The 23,038-nt window shown below is 38.9% G+C and overlaps 1 protein-coding gene across 4 annotated transcripts; it reads right to left on the bottom strand.

Moving 5' to 3' along the window:
• On the bottom strand, nucleotides 1-22,523 carry THUMPD3 (THUMP domain containing 3). 4 transcript variants are annotated; one of them, XM_019428276.2, is made up of 10 exons: nucleotides 22,413-22,523; nucleotides 20,850-21,138; nucleotides 19,208-19,285; nucleotides 10,782-11,255; nucleotides 7,848-7,978; nucleotides 6,923-6,992; nucleotides 4,532-4,647; nucleotides 1,150-1,260; nucleotides 451-574; nucleotides 1-263 (listed from the first exon to the last, which is right to left on the bottom strand). In XM_019428276.2, the coding sequence occupies exons 2-10, from the start codon at nucleotides 21,102-21,104 to the stop codon at nucleotides 114-116; spliced, it is 1,509 nt and encodes a 502-aa protein (XP_019283821.1). In that variant the 5' UTR covers nucleotides 21,105-21,138; nucleotides 22,413-22,523; the 3' UTR covers nucleotides 1-113. The 4 variants fall into 4 exon arrangements, with proteins under 4 accessions (XP_019283821.1, XP_019283822.1, XP_019283823.1 ...); XM_019428277.2 differs by having other exon boundaries at nucleotides 22,430-22,485; XM_019428278.2 differs by lacking the exon at nucleotides 22,413-22,523 and adding an exon at nucleotides 21,839-22,397.
• Between the last annotated feature and the right edge of the window lie 515 nt (nucleotides 22,524-23,038).

Below are 23,038 nucleotides of genomic sequence, written 5' to 3'. Positions count from 1 at the left end.
CCAATTTAATCTGCAATTTTATTAACGCTATTTTTCTCTCAAACCAAATACTACATGCTGACATTCCCAGTGTCAAGAGGCACAAATACCATGAACCATCTCTATTCTTTGCATCACCAAGGAGTTCTTTCCCCATGTTGTTCTACAGGATGAACAAAAGCTTGAGGTGTACGTTTCAGAAGATAAACTGCTGCATGAAGACCCCCTATGTTCACCCAGACGGTATGCACCTTCCGCCAAACATGTCCCATTCCGGATAATGCCTGTGTATACACAAAAAGCACAGAAGTAATTAGCGGAAAATCTGCTTATAGACCAACCAGAGGTCTTGTTGCAAGAAACTGGGGGGGGGGAAGAGCAAACAAATCCTACTCAAACTAATATCCCTAAGTTTAAATTAAAAGATCCTACAGCTGCCACAGGGTGAGTTCCGGGGCTAATTTACAGCACCTTGGTAAAGCATTTCTTGTCCTGAGTAAGTAGCACAGCTCGGCCTGTCCCTGGTCTACAGACGCGGCTCATCTCCCGTAGGCAAGCTGGATAAAGGTTCCAGTTTCTCTTTTTGGAGCCCATCCTATAAAAGAAGGTCCAGTGAATCAAACACTTAACAGATAAACAACTAGGACTACATGAAATGAGAAGTGAAAAACTCATTACAGTAAGAAAATTCTCAAGCCAAAACAGTTGTCCTTTAGAAGCCACAGCTTCACTTGTATATGCCAATGAAATGAGTGATCAGATTTAGTAAACTGCTTAGAAATAATGAATCAGATGAACTGGCTACAGAATTTTTTTGACACCTCTAGTAGTTCTCTTAATGAGTAAAATAAACATCTAAACCAAACCAATGATGAGAAAATATTTATCCTGAGAAATAGAACCAAGTTTTCCTCAACCTTTGTATAGTATCCTGTAATTCAACAATGGGCCAGGAAGTGGATTAACCTGTGACAGTCAGATCAAAATGTAGTTACTCCATGAGTTCTCAGAAGAAACAAATTGGGTGAATCTATCATATAATTTGTTTTATCATTTCATAATTCTTAAGTGAATAGAATAAGTTCAAAGAAATGAACAGATTTAGAAGACAAATTCAGTACTAGTTTAACAAGTGAAGGTAAAACTAATCTTTTAAAAGCCAAGTCCCACCTTTTTCCAAATGGCATGTCTGTTACAATAATGTCCACAGAACCAGTTCTCAATGGCAGATTGCAGATATCCCACTGAACAGCATCTATGGGCAAGCCCCAGGACACTTTGCTATGGGGACAAAGGAAAGATGCTTACTCTGAAGTATGAAATCTAAAAACATTTCTGAAGAGACTGATACAAAGTAGAAAATGCTACTAAAATGATAGTGACAAACATTAACTTAAGCAAAAATTTCAAAGCAGAATGTCGGAAGAACGCATACGGTCATGTGATAAAACTTTTATGATGACAAAATCTAATGATGATTTAAAAAGCAGTTAAGATTGGTTTTCAAAAGATGTCTGGTTTCATCTACAATTTAAGAAAAACTAAAGGGGTAAACAAGATTGCAACACAAAGAACTGTAAAGGTGGCAACAGTAATGAGGCAGTAAATTATATAACTGAGAATGTAAAAAACATCGATGCACACAGGAATAAGATTATGAGATGACACCTCTATAGTTTGGTAAGTCTCGGTAGTAATAACAGGAGACCTAAAGAAACAGATATGTAAAATTAGTAGATATAGAGATACTTGTTTGAAAATTAAAAAACATGTATTCTACTATAAAAAATAAGGCAAAGAAAAAGGCTGAAAAAACAGATGACAGAAGATAAGGACTATAGTAAATGAAATAAATTCTCATTAAGTCAAAGCCATTGGTATGAAAAAACACAAAAGACAGTAATGCACAGGCTAAGAATTAAAAGCAACTCAAGGATTATGAGTAGAAATGAATTATTATATTCAGAGTTAGTGAAGAACTTAAAATGTGCAATAAAGGCACTCATGCCATAATGGGGAGAAAAAAAAGCACAGATAATGAAAATATCAGTATTGGGGTGCCTGGATGGTTCAGTCAGTTAAGCGTCTGACTCTTGATTTCAGCTCAAGTCATGATGATCTCAAGGTTTGTGAATCTGAGCCATGTTTGGGATTTTCTCTCCCTGCCCCTCCCCCACTTGCTTGCTGTCTCATAAATGAATGAATTCAAAAAAAATGAGTCTTATAATCACAGGCACGAATAACTGCAACAAAATAAGAAATGAGGAAAACAATATTAAAAATCTAGATAGACTGATACAAATAGTACAGGTAGAATAGACAAAAAAGGTACAGAGGGCCTGAAAAGCAATTAAGATAAAACATTCAAAAAACACAAAAGAAATAATTTGCTTAAAAATATTTATCACATTTCAAAAAAAACTGGTGACTACTAAGCCCTAAGAAAATTTCGATAAACATGAAACAAAATGTACCATAGAAACTCATCACAATAAAACAAATGTAAAAATGAATTAAAACCTTTCAACTACTTATGTACAAAAAAATGATCTAAACCCTTGCTATTTAAAGTAGGACCACAGCCCAGCAGCATCAGTATTACCCATAAGCTTGCTAGGAAACGCAAACTCCCAGGTCCCATGCAAAACCTACTAAATCAGGACCTGTAGTTAACAGGATCCCCAGGTGACTCATGTGCAACATTCAAGTTTGAAAAGCACTGCCCTAAACAACTAGATCAGAGAGACAAGTACACAACCAGGAATTTAAAAAGAAAAATACAGAATTGTCAAAATCTATAGGATATGGTCAACAACATTGATAGCCTGTAACTTAAGCTTTTAGGTAACAAATTTAAAAAACCTCAACAGGAAATAGGAATGAAAAGCATTAGGCATAAACTCACAGAACAGTATATGAAAGAACTAAACGAAGCACTGATGATTCTAATAGGGGGAAAAAAATAACAAAGAAGAGGATAACCGACATACAGACATAAAACAATATGAGGCATACCATGTATAATAAATACATGGTATAATACATGAATAAATATGTGTAAGTAATATCTGCATCAAATGACTATATGTATTTTAAAACCCCTGATTTCACTTACAAACAGAAACCTCACATTAAGGAGGCAGCTGTTTTTAGGTTTGGTATAATGATGTCCCTGGGCCGTGTATTCAGAATGTGGAGCATCTGTATGTTTGAACAAATCTGCTGATCACTCACTACCTATTCTTGCCACTTTATAAGAAAGTGAAGGGCACCAGCAGAGGAGACCAGAGAAACAATTTTATGATGAGGCCTCTGATAAGAAATAGAAAACCAAGTGGCATTTCAACCAATTCTTCCCATAGATGGCCCAAACTAAAAGGATAGTGAGAGGCTGGCACAGGTGGTGACACTGAATATAATCTGGAGTAGTGAGCCAGGGCTTAAGATACAGTAACAACATACAGCTCAGATAAAAACCAAAATTTCCCAGAGGCCAATGGACTTCCAGTGCACAGATATCAAAAGGATACAGTTGGAGAAGGACCTTGGACTATTTTGCTTGCAGAAGAGTGGATTTGGAGTGGGACAGGAAGAAGGGGAGTTTTGGTAACTCTTCAAATGTCTGATGTCAATCACCGTGTGACCCAGAGATAAGATTTTTCTTTATGGATCCCAGTGGAACTACAAAAACTCTATAGAAGGTACAGAAAGAAATTCAGTTCACTAAAAGATACGACTAGCACTCAAAGTTGTGCAAAGACCAAATTGACAGCCTCCAGAGAAAGTCATTACAGATGGTTACACGGACTGGAAGGCCACTGGCAGGATCTCCTACAGAACACTCAGGTACTGTGGAAATGGCTTTCAGGTTTCTTCTAATTCTGAGACTGCTTTAAAGTGCCAAATAATAGAGGAAAGGCTAAATGGACTGTAGTATTTCTACACAATGAAATACTATGCAGTTATTAAAAACAGACTATATAAAGATATTCAAAGTGTTTGAAAATTTGTAAAAACTGAAATAAGTCAACACAATATTCTTCCACTATTTGGGAAAAAAGATACATGAATAAGGAAAGAGAAGACAGAAATAAACATAGTTGCATTAGGGTGGGGAAATTATAGTTAAATAAAAAAAACATGTTCTAAGTTATTTTCAATAAACGTTTGTTTTTTTTTAAATTTTAACGTTTATTTATTTTTGAGACAGAGAGAGACAGAGTATGAACGGGGGAGGGTCAGAGAGAGAGGGAGACACAGAATCCGAAACAGGCTCCAGGCTCCAAGCTGTCAGCACAGAGCCCGACGCGGGGCTTGAACTCACGGACCGTGAGATCATGACCTGAGCCGAAGTCGGATGCTTAACCGACTGAGCCACCCAGGCGCCCCTCAATAAACGGTTTTAAAATTTAATGGAGTCTCACAGTATGCATTTTGGTTATGAGGATGTCACCATGACCATGCACTGGGGATATTAATTCATAAAGTCGGTAAGAAAAGTGATTATGTAAGCCTAAGAAATGGTACAAAATCTTTTAAATTAAATTTTTACCCTTCTTTAATTTGGCTCTTGGTCAATAAAGATGAGATGTTATTTGCTGCTCTATTCACAGCCAACGGATTATTATCACCAGCAATATGATAACAGTTAGACCATTCAGTAGCCCCCTAAAAGACAATAGTATATATTAAAACCAAAGTAGTAAACTGTAAAAAAAAAAAACCCCAAAAATGATTAAAGGGAAAATAATTTCAACTGAATGTCAATAAACTAGACAATCAAACCAATAATCCAATGCTTTTCTTAAGTGACAACACTGCATGTTGTGAACTTTGCTATTCCCCTTGCTTAAAAAGGCCTTCTGTTCTTTCTCACTTGCTGAATTCCTACCTATCTTTCAAGACCTAGTTCAAATGTCATGCCCTCTCACATCAACCCGAACTCTCCAAGCTGCCTCTCATTTGCCTCCCCACCCCAAAGCATTTTGTATATACTCTGCCACTGTACTTCTTTTTAATTATTTCTGTACTTGTCTGCTTCTCAAGGAATCTAAGGACAAGTCTCGTATTTTATTCAATCCCTCAGCCAGCAATGTCTGGCACATAGTAGGCATTACAGACCTAAAATACAAACACGATTTGAAAATGTACCCAAATTAAAGTGACCAACCTATACCCTTTGTGATCACAGAATTTTATAGAATCTGATATATTAGAATATTTAAAAATTTCAAAATAAAATGTAATAACCACGGCACAGACCTCTGAATGACAACCACCACATCCCTGAAAGGATTTTGTAATGTTAAGTCAAAAACATGTGAACAGATCATAAATACCAATCTTACATCTCATCTGTGGAAGGAGGTGACACACTACCCTAGGCTGAACAATGTTCTAGGTAGATTAACAGAAGGTGTCTGACATGAAAGTTCTGCCCTCTATGTAGGACTCTTTTGTAAAGAGTAATAACCCATATCCACGGACACAAGGCTTCATCACCTTTTCTTTTGCCCACACACTTGAGGGTGATGTGGAAAGGACCCTCAGAATTTGATGAAAGCCTTTCAGATGATTGTGATTCCCCAACACTCATTTTTTTGGTCTAAATGTGTTTAGATTTTCAGCTTCTTTTGAAAGAGATGAATTTTATAGAACTTGCAAAGTTTTAAAGAGTACTCTAGATCAGGTATTTTATACTATGGTGAACAATTCGGTATACATACCCTGTCATTTCCTTTCATACTTCATTCATTCTGATTATATATCAGCTTCGTTTTTTCAATATTGACATCCTCATGTCTACTCTTAGGTAGAAATGCCTCAATCTTTTTTTAATCTTTTTCAGCTGGAGGGGGGGCTCTTCTGGACTCTCTAGCTCTGTGGTATATTTCTTGACATTTTGTGACTTTCCATGCTATTTCAGACATAGACACGTCATGGTTTAATGCTAGAGAATAACACTTTGCTTTGTTCCCAGAATTTTTCTTCACAGCAACTGAGTTTTCTCTGTGTGCATTTCTTTAGCGAGAGTCAATTTCTCTAGCTCACACTACCAGAAAATAGTAGTCTTTTAGACTATTAAAGATTTCCTTCTGGGATTTCAACTCCCAGATGAAACATGTCATTTTCTAACTGTAGTTTAGATTATTTTTCCCTTTGTGGCTGCTTTGGACTGTCCAGATTCTGCCCACTCACAGAATGTGTGTATCTTCTTCAGCATATTCCCGCTGGCTTTAGGTATACTGTATGTAAGAATATACCATGATTCATAACTTTAAGTAATTTTAAACAGAAGTACCCTCTTCCAAATTATTTGTAAAAGTATAGATAATACTGATTCAAGGAGACTCAGTCTCTTGTTAAATGTTCTCCACTTAGAAAATGCCTTTCTATCCCTTGCTTTAAGCAGTTTTTGAATCCTCTCAGTATCAGTAATTTTGAAAACTATTTAAGAGCATTTGATGTGTGACCTTGTTAGACTTCGTAAAAAATCTAAATAACATGCATAGGTTTCTGTTTTACAACTATATTTACTCCCTCTAAGAACCTAAGTGGGTTAAGAAGCATAATCTCACTTTATAGAGATGAAACACCTTCCTCCAGTTTTTTGCTTATGCCTTCAATATCTTTTCTGTTCAAGTCTACCAACTTGTCTTTTATAGAAAAGGGACTCACCAGTTTGTAATTATCAGCCTCTGCTGCAATCCACGGAGTAACCATCACTTATAATCTATCAGTCCTTAGCTAGTTGTAATAGGTGGTTATATCCTTCACACAAAAATTCGAGCTTTACTACTATAATTATTTTTTATTTTTTTTAATTTTCTTTTAACACTTTTAGGTCCACTGACCCCATGCTGGTGATTTCATAATTTGCCCATTAGTTCCAGAACACTTGATATATCACATGCTTATCTAAAAGGTAAAGAAAAGTTATTACCTCTATTGGGATTGCCCCTGTTCCACACATCGGATCAACTATTATATCAGTAGGTTGAGGAGCACAGAGCCTATAGGAAAGAAAATAGCTTATATAAAAATACTTCAATCAATAGCTGAGACTTTCACACAGCCTACTCCTGAAGCTGTAAGATCAAGGACCTATTATGTTAGCATAAAGTAACACCAATCAATATTCATTTTAAAAATCAATTTGTAATTATAGGCTGACTCTATATCCTAGAGCTTAAAAAAAATTACATATAGGGGTGCCTGCGTGGCTCAGTCGGTTGAGTGTCCGACTTCGGCTCAGGTCATGATTTCACAGCTCTTGAATCACAGCTCTTGTCCAGGCTCTGAGCCTGCTTGTGATTCTCTCTCCTGCTCTCTCTCTGCCCCTCCCCTGCTCACATTTTCTGTGAGTAAATAAACTTAAAAACAAAACAAAACAAAAACAAGAAAATTAAGAGGGCCTGGGTGGCTTGGTTGGTTGAGTGTCCAACTCTTGATTTCAACTCAAGTCATGATCTCATGGTGGTGAGACTGAGCCCCACATAGTAGGGCTCCACATATTGACTATGGAGCTTGCTTGGGATTCTGTCTCTCCCTTTCTCTCTGCCCCTCCCTTCCCCACATGCATGTGTGGGTCACACATTCTTACTCTCTCAAAATAAACATTTAAAAACAAAGCTGAGACAGTAGTTAAATGATATTTTCAGGACCACAAGGAATCAATATGGGATATAAGAGAAAGAAAGAGACTATTACCTCATGGGATATAAGAGAAAGAAAGAGACTATTACCTTTTTATCCTGTTGTTTACCCACCAAAATCCAACATAGTACTTCAAAAAAATTAAAGTGTTTTAAAGGGAAAATTCAAACCAAGGTGTCACTTTAATCTAGATGGCAAACCCATTCTCTTACCTGAGCATCCCGTAGGCAAGAGTAGATCTCAGAGTTGTAGGTCCAAAATGTGTGATATTTCTTCGATGGAGACTCTCTTCTGTCAATGCAATGCCCACAACAATTTCATTATCATGGATGTTCAAAAGAACCTATAATAAAAGACAGAATAAAATAGGGGCGCCTGACAGGTTCAGTTGCTAGAGCATGCAACTCTTGATCGTAGGGTTGAGTTTGAACCCCACACTGGGTGTAGAGATTGCTTAAAAATAAAACCTTTAAGAAAAATAAAAATCTACTACCACCACAAATTAGTTTTCTTCTTTTTGAACTTCATATAAATGAAATAATCTAGTCTATACCACTTTCAAATTTTTAAATCTATTTTAATTTTGGGGGCACCTACTTGGCTTAGTCGGTTAAGCGTCCAACTTTGGCTCAGATCATGATCTCACAGTTTGTGAGTTCGAGCCCTGCATTGGGTTCTGTGCTGACAGCTTAGAGCCTGGAGCCTGCTTCAGATTCTGTGTCTCCCTCTCTGTCTCTCTGCCCTCCCCTGCTTGCGCACACTCTCTCTCCAAAATAAATAAATACATATTAAAAAGAAATAATATCTTTTTTCATTCGTTATAAGTTAGCTATAACCAGATAGTCCCTGAATTTTTACAATACCAACATATTTTGAAGGTTTATGGCTTAACATCCATTTTGACTTTTTGAAAAGTTCAAACATACAGAAATACTACTAGAATACTTGCACAACGAACTCTTAAATAAAATGTACCCTTCACTTAGATTAACCAACTGTTAACAATGTGTCACATTTGATTTATCACCTATTGTTTTGTTTTTTTAAATGACTTAATCATGCCTGTGACTATTTTATCCTATTGTTTTTCTAACACACAGTGAAATATATTCAAGTAACAATAAAATGTTCTCCAGTCTTCCACGTAACATGATCTTTTCTCTTAATTTTTTTTAACGTTTATTATTGAGAGAGAGAGACAGAGCATGAGCAGGGGAGGGGCAGAGTGAGAGGGAGACACAGAATCTGAAGCAGGCTCCAGGCTCCGAACTGTCAGCACAGAGCCCAACGCGGGGCTTGAACTCACAAACCATGAGATCATGACCTGAGACGAAGTCGGACGCTTAACCAACTGAGCCACCCAGGCGCCCCAACATGATCTTAACAATAGCAGCAGCATAGGCACTTATCTATCACTTCCTATGTGCAATACACTGTTCTATACACTTTACATGCATTACCTCATTTCAGATTCACACTCTCCAAACCATATATTTTTTTAATACGTGTTTTTTAAGTTTTTATTTTTTTTAGTTTTTTTTTCCTTTAACATTTATTTATTATTGAGAGACAGAGAGACATAGTGTGAGCAGGGGAGGGGAGAGAGAGGGGGAGACACAGAATCTGAAGTAGGTTCCAGGCTCTGAGCTGTCAGCACAGAGCCCGACGTGGGGCTCGAACTCACAGTGAGATCGTGACCTGAGCCGAAGTTGGTCGTTTAACCAACTGAGCCACCCAGGCGCCCGTAAGTTTTTATTGATTTATTTGGAGACAGAAGAGAGAGTGAGCGAACAGGGGAGCACCAGAGAGAGAGAATGCTAAGGAGTCTCTGCACTGCAAGCGTGGAGCCCAATGTGGGGCTCAAACCCATGAACTGTGAGATTATGACCTGAGCTGAGATCAAGAGTCAAACGCTCAACTGACTGAACCACCTAGGGCTCCCCCATGCTAGGTAATTTTTTTTAATTTATTTTTTTAATTTATTTTAATTAATTTAAATTAAAATTAATAAATTTATTTAAATTATTTTATTTAAATTAATTTTTTAATTTATTTATTTTTTTATTGACATCGTAAACTATATTGTAAACTATATTGAAGTATAGTTTACACACAATGTGACATTAGTTTCACGTGAGCCAGGTATTATTATTATCTTCCTTTTAAAGATGAGGAAATTGAGGCACAAAGAGGTCCTCTTACTTGCCCCAAGTCTTACAGCATTTAAGTTGGGATTTGAACCCAGGCAGTGCAGCTTCAGAATCTGTGCTCTGAGCACTGCACCCCCCATCCCTGCTGCTAACTTTTCAACATTACTGTCCTAATAGCCTAGTCATTCTCATAACACCTATTACACGATAAAAAGGAATGGGGAATTATTCTTCTCATTTGATATGCAAGGAAAGCATACAGAGAGAGTAAGTTACTTGCCTAGATTCAAGTTTCCCAAAAGTAACAGAAAATGACTTCTTGGAAAAAGTGTTGGCTCCTAGAGGCCTTTTGAGCTGTCAGAGATTGTAAAGGCTACTAAGCATGGCCCACATATGAATCAAGAGTAAGTATGCTAAAAGAGGCATGTGAGTGTATCAGTCTAGCAGTATTTAATAAAGAGCTGGCTGTGGATGAGAATGAGCAATGACACTCAACCTCCTTGTAAGAGGCTGGGGTTTGCTTTAAAAACGTACTCCACTTCTTTTCAGTAGTAAAACTCTACAACCAAGACACATAAAAACAAAGTAACTGTTTTAATTCTGGTTGGATTTTACAATCTGAAAGTCCATATAATGTAAAAAGTACTAGATGAGAAAACTCAAGTCTTAATAACTCCCATCTATCTACTGAGCAGTTACTATATACCAGGTATCGCACCAAATACCTAAAATGTATTATCTATTTAACTTTCAGGACACACTTACAGGTATATACTATTACTGGCTCCCTTTGAAACAGAGGCTCAGAAACAATATCTTGTCCAAAGTTATGCAGTTGTAGATTCTAAATCTGAATCAAGATGTCTGCCCATGCTCTTATTAACCACACCCTGTTAGCTATGTGGTCGCAATTTAACTGCCCATAAAAGTGCTTAGTCTGAAAATGCTATGCGTCTGTGATGGCCTTCTCGAATCATCACAATCAGGGGCACATACCTCCACATCAAAGTTGGTCATGTCAGCCTTCCACTTAAAATAATCTTGAACACCACCCCCAAAATCTCTTGCAGCCTCATTTGAGGAAAAGCAGTGTTTTTCTCCTGCCCTGTTGCACGTGACTCTAAACTTCAGCACCTCAGGAGTTTCTTCTTTTGAGCCTTCATCAGTCTCATCTTTGCAAGATGCCAAATCATCCCCTACTAATGTTGATATCTCTTCTTTAATGGCTGGATTTTCGTAATAGTCTAAGATACGGGAATCTAAGGTTTTGTTGGTGAATCCTTTTTTATCATCCCTCTCTTCTGCTTTATCTCCTTGTCCATTATCAATCTTCTCTTTACTTGAATTCTGATTTATCTTTTTGCGCTTTGTTTTTTTTTTCTTGAAACTGGTGTTAACATTCCATACTTTTAAAGGTTCTGACCATGGAAGCTTCCCAGCCAACTCTTCAAAATCCTTTAAAACTTCTTCCTGTGAAAGACAGAGAATGATGAAATCCATGCACCTCTCACCACTTTCATTGAACAAATCTCTACTCAGCCTATAGATGCTGGAGGTGGTAGGAGTGCAGAACAAAAGAGGAAATAGGTAATGCCTACAATTAAGGAAATTAAAATCCCATTGAAAATTAAGATACACAAATTAAGCCACTAATACATAATACAAGATAGAATAGGAGATCAGAAGTTGGGCTTCAAGATTAAAATGTAAGCAGTCAGAAAGTGTTAACGATTACCTCTGGATAGGAGAAGTGGGTGGGTAAAGACAGGGGAAGGAGGGCAACTTACCTCTCACTGACTGACCTCCTTCTGAATTTTGTGCTGTGTAAACACATTTTTTTTTTTTTTTGATAGACAGAGAGAGAGCACAAGTGGGGGAGGGGCAGAGAGAGAAGGAGACACAGAATTCAATGCAGGCTCCAGGCTCCGAGCTGTCAGCACAGAGCCCAATGCGGGGCTCAAACCCACAAATTGCGAGATCACGACCTGAGCCGAAGTCGGACGCTCAACTGACTGAGCCACCCAGGCGCCCCCACACTAGTTTTAAAAGTAATACTCTTTTAAAGAGCAATAGTTTTTAAAAGGGACAACAAAGCAAAAAAAAAAAAACAAAAAAAAACCACAAAAAAAAGTAAAAACAACCTTAAGCAGTTAAAAACCTATCTATCCAATTTCTAAATAACGTCTAGAATCATCTTTTTATATATTGTTTTAACGTTTATATTATTTTTGAGAGAGAAAGAGAAAGAGAGCGTGAGCAGGGGAGGGGCAGAGAGAAGGACAATCACAGAATCCAAAGCAGGCTTCAGGTTCTGAGTTCCGAGCTGTCAGCCCAGGGTCCGACATGGGGCTCGAACTCATGAACCATGAGATCATGACCTGAGCCGAAGTTGGACACTTAATTGAGCCATCCAGGCACCCCTAGAATCATCTTTTTAAAATGTAAATCTGATTATGCCCCTCCCTTCCTTAAAGTCCCTCAACAGTTTCTCACTGCACATAAAAAAATCTAAATTCCTTAAAAAGCCCAACATAGGGGCTCTGTGCTGACAGCTCAGAGCCTGGGGCCTGTTTTGGATTCTGTGTCTCTCTCTCTCTGACCCTCCCCCGTTCATGCTCTGTCTCTCTCTGTCTCAAAAATAAATAAATGTTAAAAAAAATTAAAAAAAAAAAGCCCAATATAATCTGACCTCTGCCTATTTCTCTTACATCACCTCAGGACTGTTCTTTTTACCTCTACTTAGAAGATAATTGCTTCACATGGTCTCTGTACTGCTGGCTCCCTTGTCATTATTTTGTGTAACGTTTATTTCTTTTTGAGAAAGATAGAGGATAAGCAGGGGAGGCAGAGAGAGAGAGAGAGACATAGAATCCGAAGCAGGCTTCAGGCTCCAAACTGTCAGCACAGAACCCAACATGGGGCTCGAACCCACAAACTGTGAGATCATGACCTGAACTGAAGTCAGATGGTTAACCGACTAAGCCACCCAGGCGCCCCTCGCCTAGTCATTATTAATAGTAATTTAAAAGGCATATCTTCTGAGAGACCTGCTCTTCATAAAGCAGTCCTCTCAAGTCATTCTCTTCCCATTCTCTTTACAGAGCTAAGCATTATCTGAAGTTACCAGATTTATGTTTTGTTTGCTATCAAAGCTTCTCCCAGAAGAGGGTGGAAAGGACCTTACCTGTCTTGACTACTTCTATAAGCCACATGCCTACAACAGCGCATGGCATACAAATGGTTTTCAATAAACAGCTGCTGGATAATATGTGATAAAATGTTAAAATGTGTGGTGCAGAGCCATGCCATCCAATACAGCAGCCATTAGCCACATGTAGCTATTGAAATTAAAATGATTTAAAATTAAAAGCTCAGGGGCGGGGGCGCCTGGGTGGCTCAGTCGGTTAAGCGTCTGACTTCAGCCCGGGTCACGATCTCACGGTCCGTGAGTTCGATCCCCGTGTCGGGCTCTGGGCTGATGGCTCAGAGCCTGGAGCCTGCTTCGGATTCTGTGTCTCCCTCTCTTTCTGCCCCTCCCCCGTTCATGCTCTGTCTCTCTCTGTCTCAAAAATAAATAAACATTAAAAAAAATTAAAAAAAAAAAAAAAAAAAAGGGGGGCGCCTGGGTGGCTCAGTCGGTTAAGCGGCCGACTTCGGCTCAGGTCACGATCTCGCGGTCCGTGAGTTCGAGCCCCGCGTCGGGCTCTAGGCTGATGGCTCGGAGCCTGGAGCCTGCTTCCAATTCTGTGTCTCCCTCTCTCTCTGCCCCTCCCCCATTCATGCTCTGTCTCTCTCTGTCTCAAAAATAAATAAAATGTTAAAAAAAAAAAAAAAAAATTAAAAGCTCAGGGGCACCTGGCTGGCTCAGTTGGTAGGGCATGTGACGATCACATGAGTCATGAGAGTCATGAGTTCAAGCTGTACGTTGAGCTTAGAGGTTACTTAAAAAAAAAAAAAAACCAACTCAGTTTCTCAATCACATTAGCCACATTTCACACACTAATGGCTAGTGGTTAGTGTTGGAGAGTAGACCTAAAACATTCCCATCAGAAAGTTCTATTGCAGAGTGCTGGTATATACAATATATGGTACTGAACATCAAGTTAGAAAGAGGTCAGTGTTCACTGATGGAACTGAGACTTGAAATGGGGATGAGGTGAGTGAAGGCTTTCATACTACTTGAAACCTGATGAAATAATGGTAAATTTCAGGTTTGGCAAATTCAATTCTATATACAAATTATTTCCCCATAAAAGGCATCTACAGGTCTTGGAGATTTAATATAATGGAGAATACTAGTATAGCCCCTTTCTTTCTCTAGACACCATTCTAAACACCAACAACAACAGAAATACCAACTTTATCTTTTTAAGTTTTTTTCATGTTTATTTTTGAGAGAGAGAGAGGGAGAGAAAACATGAGTGGGGGAGGGGCAGAGAGCGAGGGGGACAGAGGATCCGAAGCAGTCTCTGTGCTAACAGCAGAGAGCCCTATGCGGGGCTCAAACTCAGGAACGCTGAGATCATGTCCTGACTCAAAGTCAGACACTCAACCAACTGAGCCACTGGGGTGCCCCACCAACTTTATCTATAGATAAAGTAGAATCTATATGATACCTATAACTTTGAACCATAATATAACAATTCTAACATAAGATTCCCAAGTGCAGTGAAGGCCAAACAGAGGTATAGGAAGACACCAGACAAAGGTCTCAGACAAAGGTCAGAGAAGTCTACAAAGAAGTAGCAAAATAAACTCTCCTTTGGAATAGCAGGGCAAGTATATATACTGACAGAAGGAGCTTCCTTGAACTTCATCTGTAACAAGAATAAACAGGGGAGAGAAATGGAAGCTGAACAAGGAATCTTACAGACATGGTCTATTTGCTGGAAACAGTGTCGATGAGGTAGAGCTGGGGAGAGATGTTCTACACTGTAAATAACCCTGAAGCTGCTGATCCCTTCAGGCTAGAGAGACATAATGGTTAAAAGAACTTATGCAATAGTATGGAAATTATACCTCAATAATGCTGTTAAAAAAAAAAGAAGGAAGGGGAGACGGCAGGGGTGGGAAAAAAATTTAAATAAGGAAGGAAGAGAGAACTCATTCATCTACAACCAAGAAGGAACTTCACAGTGAAGCAGGGGAATTTCTTGCTGGCCTGGAACAGTTCCTGGCTTCTCCCAGAAGAACCTCCTAACAATAGCAGGTCCAAGAGGAACTTCCTCATTCACAGATGACCAATCATCAAAAGTTATCAGCACAGCACTTATATGAACATAAGAAAGGACAAAGGATGAAAGAAACAGAAAAACAAAGGGAGCAGACAAAAACAGGGACCAGAAAGACACTGCCACAGAGCAGTTGAAAACTTTGACCAATGGGGCATCTGGGTGGCTCAGTCGGTTAAGCCTCCGACTCCTGATTTCAGCTTGGGTCATGATCTCACAGTTTGTGGGTTTGAGCGCAGGCAGTCAGTGCAGAGCCTGCTTGGGATTTACTCCCTCTGCCCCTCCCCCACCCACGCTTGTTCTCTCCCTCTCTCTCAAAAATAAGTAACAAAAAAACCTCAAAAACTGTGATAAAACAAAATAAAAAATGTAATGAGGAAATACCTTTGTAAAATAAGAGCTCCAAGCGGAGATATAAGAGTGGAAAGGAGATGAGGTGAGCCACCATAAAAAGATGAAACAGGAGCTCACAGATGTCAAAGAATAAGTGGAATAAAAAAAAAAAAAAAACAACACCGCAAAATGAAGACCATATAGAAAGCACCACATATAAAAGACACTGATGAAAACACAGTAAGTAATGTAGAGAAAAGTAAAGCAAATACAATGGAAATAAGCAAAAAGTATACAAAGAAAATGATAAAATATGAAACAAAGTCAGGAGACCCTGCATATGTACAACTGGTTTATCTCTGAAAAGGATCTGACATAATGAAACAAAAAATATTTTAGGGTCACCTGTCTGGCTCAGTGGGTGGAGCATGTGACTCTTGATCTCAGGATCACGAGTTCCAGCTCTATATTGGGTGTAGAGCTTAATAAAAAAAATAGTAACTCAAGAAAACTTTCAAGAAATGTATGTGGATGTGAACTTCTCTATAGACTGACATGTCTTGACAAGGAATTATCATGAGACATATCCTGGTGAATTTATGAGACTTCAGAGATTAAAAGTAAAATCTGGGCATGAAGCAAAAGTATCAAAAAAGCAACAAGTAAGGGGGAAAAATATCAAGATAGCTTCAAAAATTTTTCATGGCAACATTTAACACTAGAAGAAAATGAACACAGCCTACAGTATTTTTCAGGAAGAAAAGCATGACTCCAAATTTTATACTTAAACTATTCATCAAACATAAAGGTGAAAAACAATCATTTCTGAACTACTGCCAATGAAGTGATAAAAAGAAAACTGGGATTATGACTACAGACAACACTTAAATATTACAAACTGGAAGGTAGCTGGAGGTGAAAGGAAAGAGGAGATGCTGATATCCTCCTCCACCAAGAGATTAAAGGGTATGGGGTGCCTGGGTGGCTCAGTCAGATAAGTGTCTGACTTTGGCTCAGGTCATGATCTCACTGTTCATGAGTTCAAGCCCCGCATCGGGCTCTGTGCCGTCAGCTCGGAGTCTGGAGCCTGCTTCAGATTCTGTCTCCCTCTCTCTCTGCCCCTCTCTGCTCATGCTCTGTCTGTCTCAAAAATAAAGATAAAAAAAAAAATTAAAAGAGATTAAAGGATAGAAATTAAAGCATACAGATCAACACTAAGATGAATAATAAAACTTCAGGGGGAAAAGGAAGGAGGGGAGGGTTAAACTATCTTATTAATGAGAAAAATGACCCTACAGGTAGTGCCTGGCTGGCTTAGTCAGAAGAGTGTGCAACTCTTGGTTTGGGGTCATGAGTTCAAGCCCCACCTGTACAGAGATTAAATAAATGGAACTTAAAGAAAGAAAAATGACCCTCAGATTAAATACACGCAAGGATGTACAGAAGATATTTGTTCAACCACCATAGTAGCAACAGTCTGAAAAAACCTGATGTCCTAAATAGGGGTGATTAAATTAAGATGCAGTGAAATCCAGTGATGATATTGGCATGCTCTTCAAGATATAGGAGAAAAAGCACAGCACAGAACAGTATGTATGGTATGTTTTCATTTGTGTTAGTAAATAAAATGCACATATTTATAAAATATCTCTAGAAGAATATCCAAGAAATTGGGAATGATTCTTGCCTCCAGGGAGGGAACTGCATTGTATGGAGATATAGGAACAAACATTTCCACTGCGTATCCTTTTTGGTCTTTACAATTTCCCCTAAATTACCTAGCTTAAAAAAAAACATATAAAGCACAAATGTTAGCTTTTTGTTTTTTTTAAACAGGTTAATCAATTCATGATACTATCCGAATACTTAAAAAGGAAAGGACCTATCAGGATGCTAATCAAGCCTTTTTATAAGACATGGGAAAGTATAATGCTACAGTGAAAATGACAGTCAACAAAAAGCAAGAAGCAAATCTTTATTTACTTACTTTTTAAAGTCTTTTGGCTTTGTTTTTTTAGAGAAAGAGAAAGAGAAAAAGTAGGGGAGAGGGGCAGAGGGAGAGAGAGAATCCCAACCAGGCTTCACACTCAGCACAGAGCCCGAAGTAGGGCTTGATCCCACGACTCTGGGATCATGACCAGGGTGGGATGCTGGCACCCAGGCGTCCCAAGAAGCAAATATTTAAAAACAAGCTTTTACTGGGGCATGGTGCAAATAAGTCCTCAAAGTGAAAGGCTAAATAATTTTTCATGGTCACACATATGCCCTTGCATAGTTCTGAAAATCTACTTTAATCCTTGCTGCTCTTCTTTTGGGACTTTATCAGCAACCTCTTCTGGCAGTTAACTTACAAGGCTACTCTGCAAAGCTGGCTCATATAGAACCATTACATAGTATCAAATTCACCTCCAATTAGAGATCAAACTGCACAAAGTAATACAAAAATATTAATAATGCTGTAAAGGCAAGAATTTAAAGTGAAACTTTACAGGGTTTTTAATATTTTTTTAATAGTTTTTAAAAATGCCTGTTAGCATTTACTCATGTATAGAATTAGCTATTAAAATTTCCAAATACTAAGCAGCAAAAATTTTCACCAGCTGCCTGTTATGTCTAGTTTCATAGACATGATTCAGTTGACAATGATTATCAGAAGTCTGCAAGATTATACTACTAGTGCTGAAAGTTATATTCTTAATAAAATTTTAATCTATTTTCAGTTGGAATTCTTTTAGGTCTGGTTTTATTTTTTCTAGGCTGTGGGTTCACATCACTTTGGTTATTGAATAATGCTTCGGAAATCAATCTGTTGCCAATAAATAAAAATCAGAGAATCAGGCAGTGTATCATGGATTTAAAAGACACAGTGTTTCTAATATAAGCAATAAAACTGATAGAAAAGTTTTCAAGCATCTGACTCTGGAAACCTGACTAAAAAACAATGTGGAAAAATACTAAGACCTTACTGAAATCTCTTTTTCAAACTTCAACTTAGGCAGCATATCAATATTTAGAAATCAGATGCTAAATACAAGTTGGAGACAAAGCTGTTGCCTTAACAAGTAAAGGAGTATTTACATATTAGCTATATTTCAAAAAATGTTAGAGAAGGTAACAGTTGTACAAAAGAACTGTGAGAGAAAGTGTTATTTGTAGATGACTCAGTCACTTAATCTTTGATTCATAGCCTGGAAGCAATTCTACTCTAAAACCATGTATGTCAGTAAAGCTAATCTAAGGTATGTATCTTTTGGTAAGAAAGTCACACAACTTATTTTATTTCTTATACACTTTGATGTTTTTCTATATTGACTTTCACTTACTTGTTTTTTTGTTATTCTCTCATCTTTTTAAAAAGAAGAATAACATATAACATTATTTTAGTTTCAGGTATACAACATGATTCAATATTTGTATATATTGTGAAAGGATCACCAATGTCTAGTTCATATCTGTAACCACACATAGTTCTAAAATGGTTTTTGTGATGAGAACTTTTAAGATCTACTCTCTTAGCAACTTACAAAATGCAACACAGTATCTTTAGCTATAGTCATTGCTATACATGCTATATATATAATATATAGTCAATGCTCTACATTACATCTCCATGTAATTTTACATGGTATAAATTTGTACCTTTTGACCCTTTCCACCCATTGTGTCCACTACCTACAATATTGATTTTTTCAAAACAACTTTTGAGATGGACTGTCCACCAATCTCTGAATTTTATTATAAAAGCCTCCCAGGATTCTAGATTATAAAAGCAGTAGTAATGCTAAATGTTAGAATGCAAAAAGTGGAAATAATCTCTTTGGGGAGAGACTGAAAGTCAGCTACTATGGGAAAACTCACCTTTGTTTCTTTGAACTGGTAATCTTTAAACTCCTTAACAACCACAAATAAGTTATCAACTGATCTCAGACAATGAACCTGGGGGAGGGAAAAAAATGTTAGAAACAAATTTATGAGAAAGCTTTTGAATCACACAAACTATCAATATTTAAATAAAAAAATGGGGAAGGGGAGCGCCTTGGTTGCTCAGTCAGTTAAGCATCCAACTTAGGCTCTGGTCAAGATCTCGCGGTTTGTGGATTCAAGCCCTGCAAGGGGATCTGTGCTGAAGCTCAGTGCCTACAGCCTACTTCAGATTCTGTGTCTCCCTCTCTCTCTGCTCCTCCCCCACTCGTGCTCGCGTGCACATGCGCTCTCTCTCTCTAAAAAATAAACATTTTACAAATTTAAATACAAAAATTAAATACAAAGATTTTAAAATAGGTAATACCTATAATTTGTATTTTAACTTTTCTCATCTCCCCAGTCTCCCATGTTGTGGGTTCCCCATTAGCTTCTATACTCTTACAGAAAAGGAAAAAGGAAGATGGAAGGATAGCTTTAAAATGTTACCTGGGAAACACAGGTTTGGGGGAGAAAGGAAAGATGAAGACAGTCAAGTGGGGCTTTACTGTATATTTCTCTCATGGCTCCCTACGGTACACTGTATCCTGTGCAGTGGTTAAGAGCACAGGGCTTGAGCTCCAGCTGTGATTACTAACTGAGTGACCCTGGGCCAATTACTTATCCCTAAGCCTAACGATTAATGAGGATAATAATAGCACCTATCTTCTCAAAGCTGCTAAGGTTATGTACTAAGATACTGGGTGGAAAATATCTGCTTCCCATCCATCCCACAAATATTTACTGGATTTTTTTTTTTATTTTTTTTTAATATTTATTTATTTTTGAGACAGAGAGAGACAGAGCATGAACGGGGGAGGGTCAGAGAGAGGGAGACACAGAATCGGAAACAGGCTCCAGGCTCCGAGCTGTCAGCACAGAGCCCGACGCGGGGCTCGAACTCACGGACCGCGAGATCATGACCTGAGCCGAAGTCGGCCGCTTAACCGACTGAGCCACCCAGGCGCCCCTTTACTGGATTTCTACTACATGCCAGACACTAAGAACGTGGGAGATTTCAGCCAAAACAAAAACTCAGAAAATTCCTGCTCTCATGATGCTTATATGGTTATGAAATACTGGTTAGCTTTTATTCTAGTGGAATGGCAGTTTGCTGACCTTCACTTCTCCATTTCAATGATTCCTAATTACTTTTGAGCAAGTATTTCTTTCACAAAGATTAAAAGAAAAATCTCTCCTTACACACTTCACCACCAAAGTCTACACTTCAGCTAAATGCCGAAGTAAATAAATTCAAAGATGTTTGGCAGATATTCAGAATTTCTTCAAAAGTCACAAAGGATTCTTTCTGGTGAAATTCATCCTCAGGAAATATTAAGATCACTTCTAAAAATATAGCAAATCTACTAGTCAAATTCACAAATCAGTACCAAATAGAAAATGCAGTAATACTTTAAAATAACCAGATTTGAGGCAGAGTAAAGAAAAGCAAAAAAGATTCAAGAGGGGTCTGTAAATCAGAAAGTAATCATAAAATGACCCTTTCAGAAAACTATTTTTAATATTGCTTCATTCAAACCTGAGCCAGACTTTCCACTGAAATGTCAAAATATATCTTGCCCCGGTCTTTGCTGATTTTGCACGATGACCCCAATTTCTCTCTCACTTCATCTGCAGCTGTTTGCTCAAAACCGGTAGGTACAGTGGCTCCAATAGTGACTTGGAGGTGCTCAGACTCACTTCTGGGACCACTTTCTGTCACTTGTATAGACCTCTGGTTCCCATGAAGGTTCACATCCAGAAGTTGGTTAGTGGCTTCTTGAACATCAGACATGTTGGCAGTGCTTCCAAGATTCCTAATACGGTCCCTTTAAAAGCAGTACAGAAAAGAAAAAAAGATAGCGCCTAAACAGTATCACCTCATAGCTCATCTATAAATAAAAACACCTGCTTTGGAGGGCTGGAAGAACAAGGCCACACAATTGTTACCGCCATATTCATTCAACAGGCCTGAATCAATATTCACTGAAGATAAAAGGATTGAAGAACATGGGCACAGAGGGTAAGATGTAAACTGTGATATTACTAAACAAGCAATATGCTGAGGAAGAAAAGGAGACAGAGGAATAGGAGTATTTCCATAGCATGCAATGTTTGGTTTGCAATCATCTGTATTAACAGCCAGCTCAATTCCCAAAGGCTGCTAGAGCACATTCAAATATAGTTCCAAATCTAGTCCATTTTCAGCTGGCAGTTCAGAATATGCGCCTGTGGAACTGCAGACATGGGTCTGAATTCACGCTCTCACCATTCACAGGGTGAATGGCCTAAAACAAGTTTACTCTTCTATGCTTCAATTTCCTCATCTGCAAAATGGGAATTAAATAATACCCCTCTCCTAGAGTTGTTGGGAGATGTAAGGGACAAGAACATACTGCCAGACCCATGACTAAAACTTGCTATTAGGATATCTATCTTTCTCCTATGAAGTGGACAGGGACTCATGCGTTTAAAAATGATTAACTGAACATCTAGGACCTAATGGACTGCAAATGTTTGAATGCCTACCACAGGCCAAGCTCTGGGATCCACGGGCAGAAACAGTATATGAAATATCTGAAACAGTAAGCCAATGTCCTGTATCTGAGCAAAGGGGGGGGGGGGGCTGGGGGGCGGGATTTAGAGAGGTGGGAGGTGGGGATCAAGAGCTCTCATCAGATTCTCAAAGGCTTCGTGACCCAAAACAACTTAAGTAGGCACAGAGTACCCACACTGTACAGTTCTGTGCCGGGACAAGCAACAATGTATATACACTAATAAAAGTCAGTTCCAGCCCTTAAGGAGCTCATAATCCCTGTGAATACAACTTCCATCTTCTAATTAAAGCAGCTGAAGCCCACGAAAGGACATATCCCGCCCAAGGTCAGAGAGAGCCGATCAGTGACGCTGGCTGGAATAAAACCCACGTCTCCGGACTCCCACGCGTGCGGGTGAAGGCCTAGCAGAGGACAAAAAGGGATCCACAATAGGATCGGGCTGAAGTCCAGCTCGGTGCCGGCTCGGGTCGCAAGACAAAGGTCACCCCTCCCTCCCGAAGGTCTCCAGCGCCACACCCGGCCACTCCCACCAGCCGCCCGGTTACCGGTAGCCAGCGCAGACCCTTCCTGATGCGGCAACCCGCCAGCCCAGCGCGCCCAGGTCACGCCGCCGGAAACCGCCTGGACTCCCCCGGAAACGGAAGTCAGGGGGCGCCCTCCCAGAAGCTCTGAGCTAGGGACGGGCCCTGGTGACAGTCGTGGAGAGAGCAACAGGCGCCTGAAGGTCTGTGCGCGCTGACGCCGGGCAGCTGGGTTAGTAGCTGTTGCAGTTGGGGGCAGAATCCTCTACAAACCGAACTTGGAGAGCCCCAGACTTCGTGGCCTGTCATCATAGTAGCTAACATTTATAGCGTGCTTAGCCATGCCAAACACTGCGTAGGGCTTCACCTCGTCATTTCATTGTTCCAACAGCTTTTTGAAGTGGCACGGAAAATCCCAGGTTTAAAATCAGAAAATCAGAGTCTGAAAGAGGTTACATACCTTGCTGAAAGTTCCAGGCACAGCACGTTAGAAGCAGAACTGGGTTTTGAACCTGATGGTGTCACTCCAGAATTCTTCCTCATCAGATCTGAGTCAGTGTTGTTCAAACTAGTCCCTGCGTTATATATTGCCTTCACTACTTTTGTCTAATTGCACTTTTGTTTACTTAATATTTTTCTTTAGATATATA

This window comes from Panthera pardus, unplaced genomic scaffold (genome assembly GCF_024362965.1).
Source record: "Panthera pardus isolate Hobbes unplaced genomic scaffold, ASM2436296v1 HiC_scaffold_8, whole genome shotgun sequence".
Classification (NCBI taxonomy): domain Eukaryota; kingdom Metazoa; phylum Chordata; class Mammalia; order Carnivora; family Felidae; genus Panthera; species Panthera pardus.
The sequence above is the reverse complement of the archived record's forward strand: the minus strand, read 5'-3'. Positions and strand labels throughout refer to the sequence as shown.

Coding starts and splice junctions, on each gene's coding strand:
- THUMPD3 (XM_019428276.2), bottom strand. CDS start 21,104: ATGTCTGATGTTCAAGAAGCCACTAACCAACTTCTGGATGTGAACCTT. Junction 19,286..20,849: donor CAGTGGAAAGTCTGGCTCAG/GTTTGAATGAAG, acceptor TCCCTCCCCCAG/GTTCATTGTCTGAGATCAGT. Junction 264..450: donor ACAAGAAATGCTTTACCAAG/GTGCTGTAAATT, acceptor GTGTATACACAG/GCATTATCCGGAATGGGACA.